The sequence below is a fragment of the Abramis brama genome (assembly GCF_963993115.1).
Source record: "Abramis brama genome assembly, chromosome: 17".
In the NCBI taxonomy this organism is placed as follows: Eukaryota; Metazoa; Chordata; class Actinopteri; order Cypriniformes; family Leuciscidae; genus Abramis; species Abramis brama.
In genome coordinates this window covers 34,318,451-34,334,419 of record NC_139979.1, presented here as the reverse complement: position 1 = coordinate 34,334,419, position 15,969 = coordinate 34,318,451, and the positions used below count along the sequence as shown (strand labels likewise).

Here is a 15,969-nt window from a genome sequence, read left to right as displayed (position 1 = left end):
ATTTAAATGTGAAAATGTCATTATTTATAAACTGCAAATAGCTTTTGGCAGTAAAAGCAAATTAGCAAAGGTTTTGCCCCACACACTGTGTATGCAGGCGGATCGTTTAACATCAGGTAGACAGAAATAAACAACTATTTGAAATCGGTATAAAAAAGCAAGGAAGTATAACTTAGTAGCAAGGAAGTATAAACTTTCTGTTGAATTTAAAGGTGTGTCTATAGTAATGGACTAAAATTAGAGCTCAAGTACATACTTAAGATGCCATAAACTTTGCCATCAATCACAATTAAAATGAAAACAGAAACTATTTGACACAAATGTTTTATTTCATGACAACATCATGGTTCCCCAGCATGTCAAAACATAGTCAACATGAAATACTCGTGTCTGTGGTATTACTTGTGGTATCTAAAACTGTTCAAACATATTTCAATAACTGTTCTTAAATTGTTGTGCATGCAGCTTTTTTTAGAGCTAACACCTATTTGTATATGCTTGCATGTTTTAAAACTTAATTTGTAAGATTGCATATAAAAGCTCAAGTTATAGTGAAACCAAAAAAGTGAACACGTGAACAACATTATATTGACTATTATTACTAAACTATTTATGGCACCACTGGTTGAATGCAGAGGACTTCTGAAATGAGGAGGCAAAGTCCGCTCTATTTCTGTCTTTCTTTTCTTTTTTAAAAATTACTGTGATTTTCACCCACCAATTTTGAAAAAACCCTGGATGGAAACGACGAGATGCGCATAAAGGCTAAAAATGTAAGCGCTCAATGAGGCGGATATTTTTTTATCCAGTAAGAAGATGTTTGAAACACATTTACCGAATAAATCCCTCGTCCCCATTTGACTATCCCTCATCAGAGGCTGTGATTGGATAACTGGACTAACCAGCGGACCAATGGCATCGCAGCATCTCAAATGTTGGTTTGGTGTTTCTGAAACGCTGGAGTCAAAGTTTAATTCATTAATAAAGGTTTAATTCCCTCCAGAAGCGTCTCACACGATTGTGTTCCCAAACACCAGCATCCGAACGCTAGAGAACATGACAGCGTTTACTGTGTTTCGTCTGACGCTCTGAGACAAACTCATTTATGATGGAGAGGAATGATGGAAGAGCCATATTGTAACAACTTCCATTTATATTATATATAAATGGACACAGCATTTTAATTTGTGACAGCAATGAGATGCACAAAAAAGAAAAAAAAGAAAAAAGCTAAGTACACATTTATCATTTTATTTTGATGAATGTTTATAGATATTTTGCACCAGTTTCCTAGGAAGTTATGATTTTGTTCTCTTGAACACATGGGATGGAAACGCTGCTTTATTCACAAATGTTTTTTATGTGATATTCCAATTTTGCACATAAGTTAAATTCACAATTTTGGATGGGAACAGCTACCGTCTCAAGATTTTCTCACACATATTTTTTTTTTACTCTTTTTCTATTTTTTATTATTGGTCAGTGTAATTATTGATAATTTCACCTTGGAGTATAGCACTTTAATTTGTGAGATCAATGAGATGATGTGCACCAAAAAAAAAAAAGAAGCCAAATACATATTTATCATTTTATTTTAATGATTGTTGAAGGGACAAGGAGCAGGAAGTACATCTTTATTCATTGCATTTGCCAAAGCAACTCTGAGAACTTAATTCCTCACATTAGTTCACATTAATGATTATAAGGCACTGGCAGGTAATAAACATGTTGCACGTTGCTACTTGGACACCTTGAACTAAACGTGACAAGCTGTTACAGCTGAGTATGATATTTTTAGAACTGAAACATTAAACAGAATGACAACAACATAATGCACACAAGCTCATGTTAATGGAACATCTTTGCAAACAGATGCTAAAATTAGACCGTCTCCTCTGAAGAGAAAACATGAAACTGGACAAACTCATGCTCAATGAAAGTTCAAATAGATACTAGCCATTCAAAGACACAAGTGTGATACAAATTACACAAAGAACTATATGCTAATTTGAAAATAGTGGATAAAACATCAGTATAATTATAATAATAATAATAATGATGTCATCATTATGTTGAATTGACACATCTAAAGCCTAATTTTTTTCTGATATATTTTTATGTCAAGGCTTTGACATCTTTTGACACGCATATAAACGTAAATCATGACTAATTAGTGCACAGAATTCACTATTCTCTTGTTTGAGAGCAGACGTTTGAATATTGAGATGACTAAAGTCAATTTTGCATAGCAGGAAATATGTGAGATGTCCTTTGTACATTCAAATTGTCAAAATCCACAAGCTGAACATTACATAACTGAACCAGATTGATAAGAAACGTAACATTAAAGCACAATGAAATATGATGTCCAGTACTGTGGCAAGATTCTGAAAATGCAATGTGTCGAGTCAAATTGTAGTGCTTGGCATGAGTACTATTATAAAAACGTATCAGGGGATTCCCATCCCTAACAACTAAAAGACAGAAGTACAATAAAAAGTCTGCAGGAGACAAGGAATCACATCTATTACTGTTTAAAGTGATTATGTGGTGGAGTAGAATTGAATGAACAATTAGCTGCAGACTTAAGAACAAAATTACTCTGAACATTGAAAACAGGGCTGGCCCTTAATGACTGTAATTACATACAACTACATTTACAGAATTCTCAAATTACATTTCAGCTTCTGTCCAAACCAAATCTGCAGCCTTTAAGACAAGGTACAGTTTGCTACACGTTAGGAGCAACAATTGATGCAATGTGCATCAACCTCTTTAAAAACAACTAGACACACATTTGACTTTGTAGTCATACGTAGTTACCACATGTACTATGTGATAAGTCATTTAGGTTTCTGAGACTTTAAGGAGCCCCAGTCTGAAACCTCAAAATAAAAAAAAACAAAAATAAAAAACCTCAAAAGATGAAAACACCAGAGTTATTTTTGGGCATTTTTTTTTCTGAGAGTAAGACCTATGTATGGGCAGGGTGTTCTTTATTTTTGCCATTTTGCCTTTAATGAGATAGGATAGTATAGAACATGGGTGTCCAATCCTGCTCATGGAGGGCCACTGACCTAGGGGTAACATGGTACACAGTTGTCACCTTTTAAGGCAGAGGTCTTAAACCCTACTCCTGGGGACCTGCTGTCCTGCAGAGTTTAGCTACAACTCCAATTAAACAGACCTGAACCAGCTAATCATGGTCTTACTGGGCATTCTAGAAACTTTCAGGTAGATGTGTTGTGGCAATTTGGAGCTAAACTCTGCAGGACAGTGGCCCTCCAGGACCGAGTTTGGACACCCCTGGTACAGAGAACTGACAGCAAGTGGGGGAGAAAGGAGGACAGGATCGGGAAAGATGAAAGACAGTCTGGACTCAAACTCGGGTTGCCGAAGATCCCATGCACTTCCCATGAAGTTATCGGCTCTGACGTGATTCTTTCTTTTGAGAGACTATTCATGCATTGCCTTTTTTGTGGTCCCAAAGTTTCAAAGAAATCAGAAGTCTCCCCTGGACTTGAGTTTGAGAATCTCTGCAGCCAGCTGTTGTGCATCTTTCAGCTGTGGGAACATTTCCATAACTTTGTTTACGTGATGTGGATTAAAAATTGCATGAAGCCTCTTCCTGACCTCCTCTCTTTCTTCCTGGAAAGCGCTGGACTGTGGCATGGCTGAGTGCTGCTGGCTTCCGTAGCCATTGGGAGACCTGTGCGAGCTAGGGCAGGGTAAAGGTTCGGGTAAACTGCTCGCCTGTGGTAAGTAGAGAGGGTAAGACCAGCCCCCATAAGCAGGAAGACTGTAACTCTGGATAGGGTTGGGAAGAGGTAGGGAGCTGTAGGCACTATAGTTGGGTTGAAAGTTGGAGTAAGGGCTCATGTTGTCGTAGTAGCGCTGGCCGCCTGCAGCTGTGGTAGGGATACCGGACAACGGCGGATGACTCGATCTCATCATATGCAAGTCGTCAATGCTCTGGGATGGCTCTGAAAAGCCAGAGTCGGAACTGAAAATGGACGAAGGGTTTGTTGGGAAAGGTGCTTGCAGACTGGTTCTGTCAACCAGAGGACTGGGCTGTCCCACTGGGGCCCTATTTAAAGGCTTTTTCATGGACAAAATATCATCCCAGTAATTGAGCATGACACCCCTGCTGTCAGAGCTCTCGGGCTCCAATTTGAGCTTCTGTTCAAGTTCTTGCTCCAAGGAGGGAGAGCTGGACCCAAACCCGGGGTCATTTCTTGGGCACATGCCTCTCCCGGTTATTCTGCTGTCCTCTTTAGATCCAGACAGTCTGGCATTCTCTCGAAGCTCGTCGGCTAGAGAGCGCTGTGACTGGTTAGTGCGCTCTGGGTGGTAGAACTTACACTTGATCCCATATGTGCACTTTTTTCCTGAAGAGTAAAAAGACAAAAGTGTTGTAAAGTCTATTTCAGGGTTCTTCAAATCCAACCCTTGATCAATTGACAGCCCTAGTATTTGACCTAACCCTATTAGAGGTCTTCAGTCCAGCTCCTGGAGACCCAATGCCAGACACAGTTTAGCTCTACTCCTAATCAAAGACACCCGAGCATGCTAATCAAGGTCTTGACAGCTACTAGGAAATTACAGGTAGGGGAGTTTGATCAGGATTTGAGCTAAACTTTGCAGAGCAGTGATTTGAGGAACCCTGGTTCTTCCATTCATTCAATTTGAATGTTGACATAAGCCACGTTTCCACCGCAGGAACTTTCCCTTTGGGCTGGTTCTCTGTGTGTTTACACCACAGGAACCAAGGTCTAAATTAAGTTCCGGGTAAATATTTCCCCCGCCGAAAGTCCCTGCTTGTGAGGTTGTACTTTTTCAAAGTTCAGGAACTTTCAGGGGTGGGACTTGGGCGCTGAACATGCTGATTGGTTGAGTTCATGCCGCATTTTGATTGGTTGACTACACCCAGCATTTTATTTCAACCACCATTTTTTTTTAATCTGTTGCGGCGCGTGCAGTACCAGTTGTTTGCTATTCGAATTAACAATGGAGTTTAAAAAATACGATCGATGGACCGACGACGAGGTTTAGGCTTTATTAAGCTTAAATTCAGAGGATGAAATCCAGCGGGAACTGTAAAGTAGCAAGCAGTCCTATGTCACCAGACTAATTTGCCTAATCTTGAAGGTACTTTAGACCGCGGTGGAAATGCAGTTTCCTGTTTGACCTGACAGCAACAGGTCTGGGGGGAAAAAAGTTCCCGGGACAAATTGTTCTAGGTAATTTCGGTGGTAATGCGGCTATAGAGGCCAGAGGTCTTCAATCTTGCTCCTGAAGCTCAATTCCAACCTACTCCAACACAGCAATATGGAGGTGGGTTTGATTTAAAGTTGGAGCTAAACTCTGCAGGACAGTAGGTCTCCAGGAGCTTGACTGAAGACCTCTGATATAGGGTTAGGTCAAATACTAAGGCTTTCAATTGATTAAAAATGTAGTGACTTAATGAATTACATAAAATGCAGATATTTTAACGGCACCTATTATGCTTTTTTAATTGAGCTTTCCTTTCCTTTCATGAAGTATAGCTGTTTGTGCATGTAAAGGATCTGCAAATTTACAAACCACAAAGTCCACACTAAAGGAGGTTAATCTATCCAAGAAAAAACACGTGCCTGAAATGTCTTGTTTGTAATCCTGCCATTATTTCTGCGACTTTGCAACGCCATCATGTTACACATTTGCAGAATTCCCACCTACTAGCTGCTTTGGCCCACCCTCAATAAACTATTGGGTGAGTGATTTCACGTCGAGGAGCAAAAACATTCAGAGCAGACTGGGCTTTTCGAAAAGGTGTGTAATATTAAAGATTACAATTAACAAAGGAGCCCAAATTTTTTGATTTAGTTGCTATTTATTTTTAGATAGAATAATGAACACTCAAAAAAACAAAGAAAAAAAATACTGTAAAATTGCACCTAGGTTTTGCATTAACTTATAAATCCAATTATAAAGTTAATTTTCTACTCCAATTCAATTTTAGAAATATAATAATTTACATAGTGGCTGTCTTAACCTGTTAGTAATGTCTTGATTATTTAATGCATGTTTAAATAGATTTGTCATGAAAACAAGTTAAGTAAATATAATGAATAGGCTATAGTGCATATACGAAATGCTTCTCTCTAGAGTTCAATCCTCTAGTGCAGTGGTTCCCAATTCCAGTCCTCGTGACCCACTGCTCTGCACATTTTGTATGTCTCTCTTATCTGACACACTCAGTTCAGTTCATGGAGTCTCTCCTAATGAGCTGATGATCTGGTTCAGGTGTGTTAAATAAGGGAGACATACAAAATGTGCAGAGCAGTGGGTCCCGAGGACTGGAATTGGGAACCACTGCACTAGTGAACTAACCTGCTGTCGACACTAAATGCCTGAGGTAAATGTAATGCAAACGTGAGCTATCAATAAAACAGCTTGAGAATAATATCTTTCTGCAGTAGAAACACTGGTTGAGAGATGTAAACATATCGATCAATCGTGTCTTCTTCTTCTGCGCTTTTTACTGTTAGCAAACAGTGTTGCATTACTGCGCACGTCCCCTTTTTGGATTGGAGTGTGGATCGCCTGTGACTGACTATATTCGTTGTGCGATCACATGGACCGAACCGTGACGTCCTGTTCGGGACGAATACATGTACCCCTACACTCCTAATATTGGTATAAGAAAAGCCTTCTGACTGGAAAAGTTTAATACTAGCACTGAAAACTATAGACTTAGAATAGTTGTTTTAGAAGTCAATATATTGTTTGTTTTGTTTCCATATCATTGAACAGATTTCAACTTCAAGATTATCACTGGCCTACAGAGTGTTACATTCGGCTTCAATGTCTGTGATGGCAGGAAAATCCCTTATTATGAAACATGTGATGAGTCATTGGGCATGATTGATGACATCCATTTATTATTGGGCTATATTTTTAGAATTAATTGCACACAACTGACACATTAACTTGACAGCCCAATAAACATATTTCAATCAGTGGTTTGTGGTTAAAAATTGAATAAATATTTACCATATGGACAGAGTTGGCGCTTGTGGTCAAGCAACAATGTATTTTTCCGAAGAAAATTATCCAAGTTGGGTCCGTGACGGCCGAGTGGGTCATCAGGTGGCATGAACCTGTGCAAGATGGAGTTATGATGGTTAGAATCATGGATAGGAATGAGAGGACAAGTTACCAAAAGTATTAGAAAAAATACTGATGTAATAACATACTTGTCATTTACAAAGGAGTACATAAGCAATCTCTCCTCAATGCAACGCTTCCACTCCGGACGTTCACTTTGCAGGTCACGATACGTGTCGTTGGACACTATAATGCCATCCAGTTCATGAGCTAACTTGATAATAAAGCGATCGTCATAGCAGACCACACGCTTTCCTCCAATCCTTCGTGAAGGTGTAAACACGAGAAACTTCTTCCTTTCCAGCTCTTCCAAAATATACTGATCTGGAAATAAAGAAATAAAGAAATGTTTAGGAATAGCTTAGGAATGGAGGCCGTATTTCTCATTGCCATGTAGGGTTGGGTATCGTTTGAATTTGAACAATTCCGATTCTTATCGATTCCTAATTTGGATTCCAATATGGTAAAAAAAACCTTAGATATCATTGACATTTAGTCTTATTGTAAAACATTTAATTGTAGCTGATTATCATGAACACAAATCTACAGGCTAGAGAACACGTACACAAGGAGCGTTTGCCTGTGGTTTAAAAATACCATAGAAGAACAACTAGCCTAACTTATATAAATGTCAAGCATTATTAACATTATTATTGTAAACACTCAGTAATTAAAAAAAGAACAAATAAAAAAAAAATGCAATCGCAACGAATAGATACAAGTGAACAAAGATACGATTGAAATAAACAGTGTTTTAAGATTTTAAAGTACTGAGGTAGAAACTTTAATCAAATGTACAGTAATACTGCTCTTTATAAATAAAATATACATTACAAATATAGTTACAAATTTTATTCAGTCAAGAACGAGTGAATTTTCTCTTTGTCTTTTGTCGTTTGATTAGTGTTATTATAGAGACGGCAGCAGGAGTATTAGTGTTATTATAGAGACGGCAGCAGGAGTATTAGTGTTATTATAGAGACGGCAGCAGGAGTATTAGTGTTATTATAGAGACGGCAGCAGGAGTATTAGTGTTATTATAGAGACGGCAGCAGGAGTATTAGTGTTATTATAGAGACGGCAGCAGGAGTATTAGTGTTATTATAGAGACGGCAGCAGGAGTATTAGTGTTATTATAGAGACGGCAGCAGGAGTATTAGTGTTATTATAGAGACGGCAGCAGGAGTATTAGTGTTATTATAGAGACGGCAGCAGGAGTATTAGTGTTATTATAGAGACGGCAGCAGGAGTATTAGTGTTATTATAGAGACGGCAGCAGGAGTATTAGTGTTATTATAGAGACGGCAGCAGGAGTATTAGTGTTATTATAGAGACGGCAGCAGGAGTATTAGGCTGCTGTCACTTTAGGTTTTGCCCAATATAATCACACATGCCTGCAGCTCTGAAAACAGCGCGCCAGTCGTCTCGCGCTTGAAAAGTCATATTGAAATGCTCACAAAGGAATCAAATTTTTTATTTTATAACAAGTACCCGAATCCTGACCTCAAGTATGGATTTTCGATTTCCAACCCTATTTGCCATAGGACATTATTTACCAATTGCTGACAGAATGATCACACCATAACACCCATCAAATCGAATGTACAACTTAAATACTTAAGTTAAATAACTTTAGTTTTTGCGTTTATTTATGACCCTGTATCACGATCTTGAGACTCATGTCCTGTTTCATTGTTACGTTGCATTTTCAACTGTGTACTTGTGTACAATGTGCATTAACTGAATGCTCAACAATACTGATTCTCTACATTACAGATACAAAACAAATGGTTATTTCCCTACATTAGCATTTAATATCCACCACAAGTGGCCATATCAAATTCTGCTTTGGGGAAGTTATAAACTATAAGATACCATATAACACAGGCTATCAGTTGTGAAACAGGAAAGAGGCACAGCACTAAACTGGATTAAAGATTCACAGTCAAACTGTGGGTAATAGGGAAAGCTCTTGAACTTCCTGGTGGGGAATTCCCAAGTGAGACCTGCAGGAAACTTAACTCTTCCTTATTATTCTAGTTTTGTTATTACTGTTCTCTTGCCCGAACTGACTTGAGGAATCTGAGCAGGGGCGTTCACAACAGAAGAGAGATAGTCCAGGGACATAAACAAGTAGATTATCATCAACTACAACAACACCCCAGTGCTGTTGAACAAAACATGAATGTTTCTAAAGTCCTAAAACAAAGGTCATATTGTTGTACTAGTGCCAAGATGTACAGAGGGACAAAAACTAATGAACAGGAAATTGTTACATTTTTACAAAACGTTGCAATAGTTGAAAATACAACCAGCTGAGATTTTTTGTGATGTAAAAACTTAACAGCATACTTTAATGTAGTTAAAGTAAATTAATGTATGCTTCAGCATTTTAAACAGCACTTAACAAAATGTAAAATAAGGACTTGAGTCTTTTGTATTAGCATTATTATTTACATGAACTGTCTGAACAAACCAATACATTTTGTTTGATTATTGCTTCAATACCTCTGTCTTTTTCTCCATACTTTTTCAGCAAAAATATAACAAAACTTAGTGAGGTTTACGCTTAAAACAAGGACAAAAAAAGAACAATTGCCAGTGGATAGTATAAATAAACTTAATTCAAGCTAACTTAATTGAAGTCATATGGTCTAAAAGTACATTTTCTCCCCAAAGGATGTCGAGACACACACACACACACACACACACACACACACACACACACACACACCTCAAAAGTTGGGGGTCAGTAAGATATTTTTTTATGTTTTTGAAAGAAATCTTTTCTTCTCACCAAGGCTTATCAAAACTACATAAAACAATAATATTGTGAAATATTACTCCAATGTAAAACTGCTGTTTTCTATGTGAATATATAGTAAAGTGTAATTTATTCCTGTGATCAAAGCTGAATTTTCAGCATCATTACTCCAGTCTTCAGTGTCACATGATCCTTCAGAAATCAGCATAATATGATGATTTGATGCTCAAGAAACATTTAAAATTATTATCAATGTTGAAAACATATATACATATATATATATATATATATATATATAAATCCTTTGTTACATTATAAATGTCTTGGCTATCACTTTTGATCAGTTCGATGCGTCCTTTATGAATATAATTGTGAATTTCTTTAGAAAAAAAAAACCCTCCCTGACCCCAAACCTTTAGTCTGCAGTTAGATAGACTGGTTTCTCGGAAAAGCGAAAACACCCGTGATGACTAATTTTTACCAAAGGTGCTGAGGGAGTGTCTCTACCTGAAATAGGGACATCAGGCCTGGGCTGCTCTTTTCTCCAGGAAGGCACAAACACAGTGATATTTCTGTGTCCTCGGTCAAGGAAGTAGTGGACTGCCAGCTCAATCCCTCGGCATGAAAACACTTCCTTGTTCCCATGACTGAAAGAGAACGAGAGAGAGAGAGAGAGAGAGAGAGAGAGAGAGAGAGAGAGAGAGAGAGAGAGAGAGAGAGAGAGACAAACAGAGAGAGACAGAGAGACAGACAGACAGAGAGAGAGAGAGAGAGAGAGAGAGCATTAGTCTGGCATATGGCACAAATCATTAAATATGCATGTCAAAAACTGCTGGTCTGTGCACGTTAAGTTCCCTCTGGGGTTTAGTAACGTACTGCTGCTTTTTCAGCATCTTGCACCATTAATGTCACGTTTCTAAGATGCCATATCAGATTAAAAAATCCTGTGTCCTGTGTGAACCTGTGTGCGTGTGTGTGTATGTATATATATATATATATATATATATATTTTTTTTTTATTATTTATTTTTTTTAATCGTGACAGCTCGAATAGTTTTAGCATGTTATTGAAAATGAAAATGTTAATGTATTTGGTCTTGATGGATTAGATCTGCTACATTTCTGCTGTTGATTATTGTTGCGATTATATGCTGCTGCTGCATAAATAGACAGATAAATCCCAGATCTATGCAGGTGGAGCTGGGGAGGTGGAGGGGTTCATTCAGAGGAACTCACTGCAGGACTAGCTTACAGCAAACACTGAACCAGACTATTTAAATGTTGAGCAAGAATCTCATTGGCTGCAGGATCAGCAGAGGCCAATCAGCTTGTGCCATGATGTAATGACGTGTTTGCTTGCAGATTGCATGTAAAGGACCAATCAGCCTGCGTCAAATTGAGTATCATGATTTAACTTATATCAGATTTGAATTCAGAAAACTCAATGAACCTAAAATGATTAATTTCAGCTCTGGAAATTGGAATAGCTTAAGGCAATAATGCAAGCAGAAGCAAGCTAAAACACAAGCTGATTTGCATAACCACAAAACAGAAAACTACAAGACAACTGGAAGGCGCACTGCAGTTACTGACAGATGCCTGTCAGAGATGTCTGAAAAAGAAAACCCGAGATGGATATGATGACAGAATTGTTTGCTTTGACATCTAACAATACATACAAAACTGCAATTTTCATTACGTCATGATACATGTTAACACATATGCAAATAATGTTATAACAAATAATGCATAAGCAACCTTACACATACAGTAATTGTAAAGTGTTGCAATTGACTATTAAATCTCTTTCATTCAAGGAAAAAATGTCTTCCACAGAATTCCCTACTGTGACCTTTGCAGAAAGCGTGACCAGAAATGTCGCTGAGTGAGTATGCCTAGTTTACTGGAAGTGAAAAGGTTAAATATAATTTGCATATTGCAGAACAGAAAGGCACAGACAAACAGGAAGTAAACTCCTTTTCAGAAGAAGCAGGTTTCGGGTTAATGCCCTAAGGCAACGTGAGCAATTCAGTATGGGAAGTGGTAACTAATATTACAATCAACAAACTACTTACTACTTTTGATCTGATTTATTAAACAATTACAAATAATGAAAATGCACTTTTGCAAGTGCATTTATGCAATTATTTGGATGAGATATTCCCTTTTTAAACAGTTACAGCGATCTGAGGTGGAGCGACATTTTAAATAAATGTGTAATAAAAGTAAAAGCCTTGCATAGTTTGGGAAAAGTTAATTCACAACCGCGGAGCACTTTTATCCTGAACTTCCCTTTGTAACCGCAACTTGTTGATACTTGTTAAACTGGCAAAGACTAAGAGAATTCTCTTCCTACAGAAAGTCTATTGAAATAAATAAATAAATAAATAAATCTGGCTCCATTAGATAATTCTCTTCCTACGGAAAGACTACTGAAAGCAGGAGCGACTCCTCACCTCATGGCCACGTTACTGCCATCAATCACTATAGGCTTCAGGTCACTTTCGGGTTCATTGTTGTCCTCCAGCGTTGATCCCGGTCCCCTGGATGAGCTTCTTCCACACTGGGGCAAACCATCATCACTGTCGGAGCTGGAGGAGGGCACAGCCTTCGCCCCGGACCGCACCAGTTCTCCCAGTACAGCGTTGGTGTCCGTCCCCAGTCCCAGCTTCCTCAGCGCGGCCTTCACCTCTTCAGGAGAGTAACCCAGCTTACGGAAGAAGTCCACCTTCATCTGCAGGTCGTGTGTGTCTCGGCTCAGGGCCGCGGGTGGATGATGGAAACACCTCGACTGCTGCATGCTGGCGTATGACGGGTGTGTGTTTCAGTGGGAGAGCTCCTGTGTCGTCCATGTGCTGCAAACACATGTTGCTCTTGCTTCTGAATCAGGCTGAAACATCAACACATAAATGCTCTTTAAAATGCATGCTATGAATTGTAATTAAACATGTTATAGTTACATAAATCATCTTATATTTGTATTTATTATTGATGACTTGAAAGAATGAATGTATGAATGGAGAATATCTAGTTTAGGCCTATATATATATATATATATCATCAATAATTAAATGGATTTTTTAAAATCACAATGGTCCAGTGCATGCAAAATACACATATTAAATATAAATATGTAATAATTACATAAATGACTTTTACAGTTGATACAAAAGTTGATTGTACTTAATTTTGTGCAGCACTGACTTGCTATTTTGCTCATTTTATTTATATACGTTCACTATACATGTAGTGTCTTTGTCTTTGTTGATGTGGCTTGGACAGCCTGACGTGTGTATAGTGGAATATATTCATTGCTGAATCTGCCTCTAAGACAGAGTGAGACAGATTGAGAGTTAATTGTGTTATTATTATAATTATTATTAATTTCAATACTCACTTGTTACTTGGCAATAAATAAAATAAAATTAACTGAATATCTTGAAAGTGTTTTCAAACTTTCCTTTTGTTTCAAAGAACTGCATAATTATCATGTATGTATATATATATATATATATATATATATATATATATATATATATATATATATATATATATATATATATATACACACACACACACACACACACACACACACATAAGGCCTACACTAGATATTCTCCATTAATTCATTCATCCATTCTTTCAAGTCATCAATAGGCCTAATTAAAATATAAATAAAATAGATAGAATTTTTTTAATCACAATGATCCAGTGCATGCTAAATACACACGCTGTAAATATATATATATATATATATATATATATATATATATATATATATATATATATATATATATATATATATATATATATATACATAAAATCGATAAGGAATGACAACATATGTTTTTACATTACTTTAACTCATTAAAATAAGTTAAGCAAATTAAGCAAACATAATCAAACTTTGTGCAAGTTATATGCGTCAACTCATTTTTAAGTCAGTTTTATGTCATTTAAGTTATGACTCATACAGCTTAGTTGACTGTACTAACAAATTTAAAGCAGCATTGTCTTGCTATTTTGCTAACTTTTATTTTATCATAAAATAATTTTTTTAATAAATAATAAATTTTATCATTATACGTTCAATACACATTTCTTGTCTTTATTGTTATGGCTTGGACAGCCTGGCGTGTGTACATAGGAATATATATTTTAAAGAGGCAGAAAATGGCTTTGAAATCCATTCCCAGACTGTCTGAGGGGCTAAAATCAGTTTATTGTCTTACTCTTTATCAATAATGCTCGTTAATTAGCATTCGATTTCACTAACTGGAGCAAAATTAAAATTGTAGGGATTTGATGCAGTGATCATGTAGTAGGGGTGAACTTTCTACGCACAAGCAGTGATAACCTGTCTATCTGATTAAATAAGAGACAATATATAGTGCATTTAACAATAGTAAACTACACATTTAACAAACAATACTAAACTCTACAATACTTGTCAACCGCGCGCGCGCGCGCGCTCGTGCTCGCGCTGGCCTTCTCCGGACTCTCCGGTAAAAACACCGGCTGGTATTTTGTTTAATGAAATACTAAAGAAAGCTATTTTTAAAATAAGAATAATAAATCGTTGCTGTCATGTAAACAGATGACAGAGTTTACCTCTGTTTGTCTCAGCTGTCAATAAACACCATTTATAAAATAGAGTAACCCAGACCTACCATATTGTCCAAACGACGAGTCCAGTGATCGATAACACGCGTCTGAGAGGATTATGAAGAACTGATCTGCGGTTCAGTGACGTGTTTTAATGTAACACCTTTATTCCTCTACTTCCTGATTCAGGTGTGACTCGACCTGTTCTCCTCCCCCAGAGAGAGAGAGAGAGAGAGAGAGAGAGAGAGAGAGAGAGAGAGAAATTACACTGGCAAATGAACACCTTTACATGAATTAGTTTACTTTTATATTTATATTTTCTAAGCCTAATTTATTTTCTGTTAGATTTTTTATTTTGTATTTCATCTTCATCTTCATCTCCTGTATTTCTGTTTTAGCACCTTATTCACTTCCTGTTGTCCTTTTTGGTGATTGATCTATTTCCTTGATCAGGCTTTGGTTAAACTGTAAATGTGGATAATCAATCATTGCTGAATCTGCCTCTAAGAGAGAGTGAGACAGACTGAGAGTTATAATTACCATTAATTACAATACTAATTCTCAGATACTTGTTACTTTATTATTGTATTTTTGGCATAATTTAAAGCAATATATATATATATATATATATATATATATATATATATATATATATATATATATATATATATATATATATATATATATATCACTGATACATATAACCAGCTGACAGGGTAGTAAACAATCAATACATTAAATTAACTGGGGATCTTAAAAGTGTTTTTTCCAACTTTCCTTTTGCACATTTCTGCATAAAATTTACATTTATGTGTGTGAAACCTTTCCAAATGAAATATGATCATATGGGAGGTGTTTTTATAAACATACCTTATATCATATTTTATGATCATCATGACCTAATACTTTTTTATCAAAGCAACTGTGGGTTATATTACACTTATGAGAGAGAGAGAGAGAGAGAGAGAGAGAGAGAGAGGTATCAAATTTATTTAAGAGATGACTTTATAGGGTGATTTGTGTCTCATGTGATTTCCCTCATGTCTTCTAAATAAAGACAAGGAAACAATATTACTGTCATCATCTGTTGTTTCCTCCTTCTTTTGTCTGTGAAAGCGTTTTATAGTGATTATTTGTATTTGCATGTGCAGTTTGCAACTGACAGATACCAAACAAAAATGTTTCCAATGCCAATAAACATGTAATGTGTTTAGTGTTTGAAACAAAAATATATTTTTTTTGTGTGCTTTTTTTTAACACCAGACCATGGGAAAACTTTGAATCATACCCTTATACGGACTGAATATGATGTACATGATGAGTCATATTTACAAAATCAATTCATCATAACTTCCTGGGTTTTATTTCAGGAGTATCAATATCATACTACAAAATGCTCATTATAAAACCTTGGACTTCACTGCATATAAGAGTGTTAATAAAACACACAA

General features: G+C 36.7%; 1 protein-coding gene across 2 annotated transcripts; it reads right to left on the bottom strand.

The window, feature by feature from the left end:
• Positions 1 to 1,576: 1,576 nt before the first annotated feature.
• On the bottom strand, positions 1,577 to 14,708 carry zc3h12aa (zinc finger CCCH-type containing 12Aa). 2 transcript variants are annotated; one of them, XR_014603188.1, is made up of 7 exons: positions 14,584 to 14,708; positions 12,370 to 12,803; positions 10,421 to 10,560; positions 7,239 to 7,473; positions 7,036 to 7,142; positions 3,282 to 4,388; positions 1,577 to 3,152 (listed from the first exon to the last, which is right to left on the bottom strand). XR_014603188.1 is itself a non-coding variant. In XM_084088840.1 (6 exons), the coding sequence occupies exons 2-6, from the start codon at positions 12,711 to 12,713 to the stop codon at positions 3,502 to 3,504; spliced, it is 1,713 nt and encodes a 570-aa protein (XP_083944966.1). In that variant the 5' UTR covers positions 12,714 to 12,803; positions 14,584 to 14,708; the 3' UTR covers positions 1,577 to 3,501. The 2 variants fall into 2 exon arrangements, 1 of the variants encoding a protein (XP_083944966.1); XM_084088840.1 differs by having other exon boundaries at positions 1,577 to 4,388.
• Between the last annotated feature and the right edge of the window lie 1,261 nt (positions 14,709 to 15,969).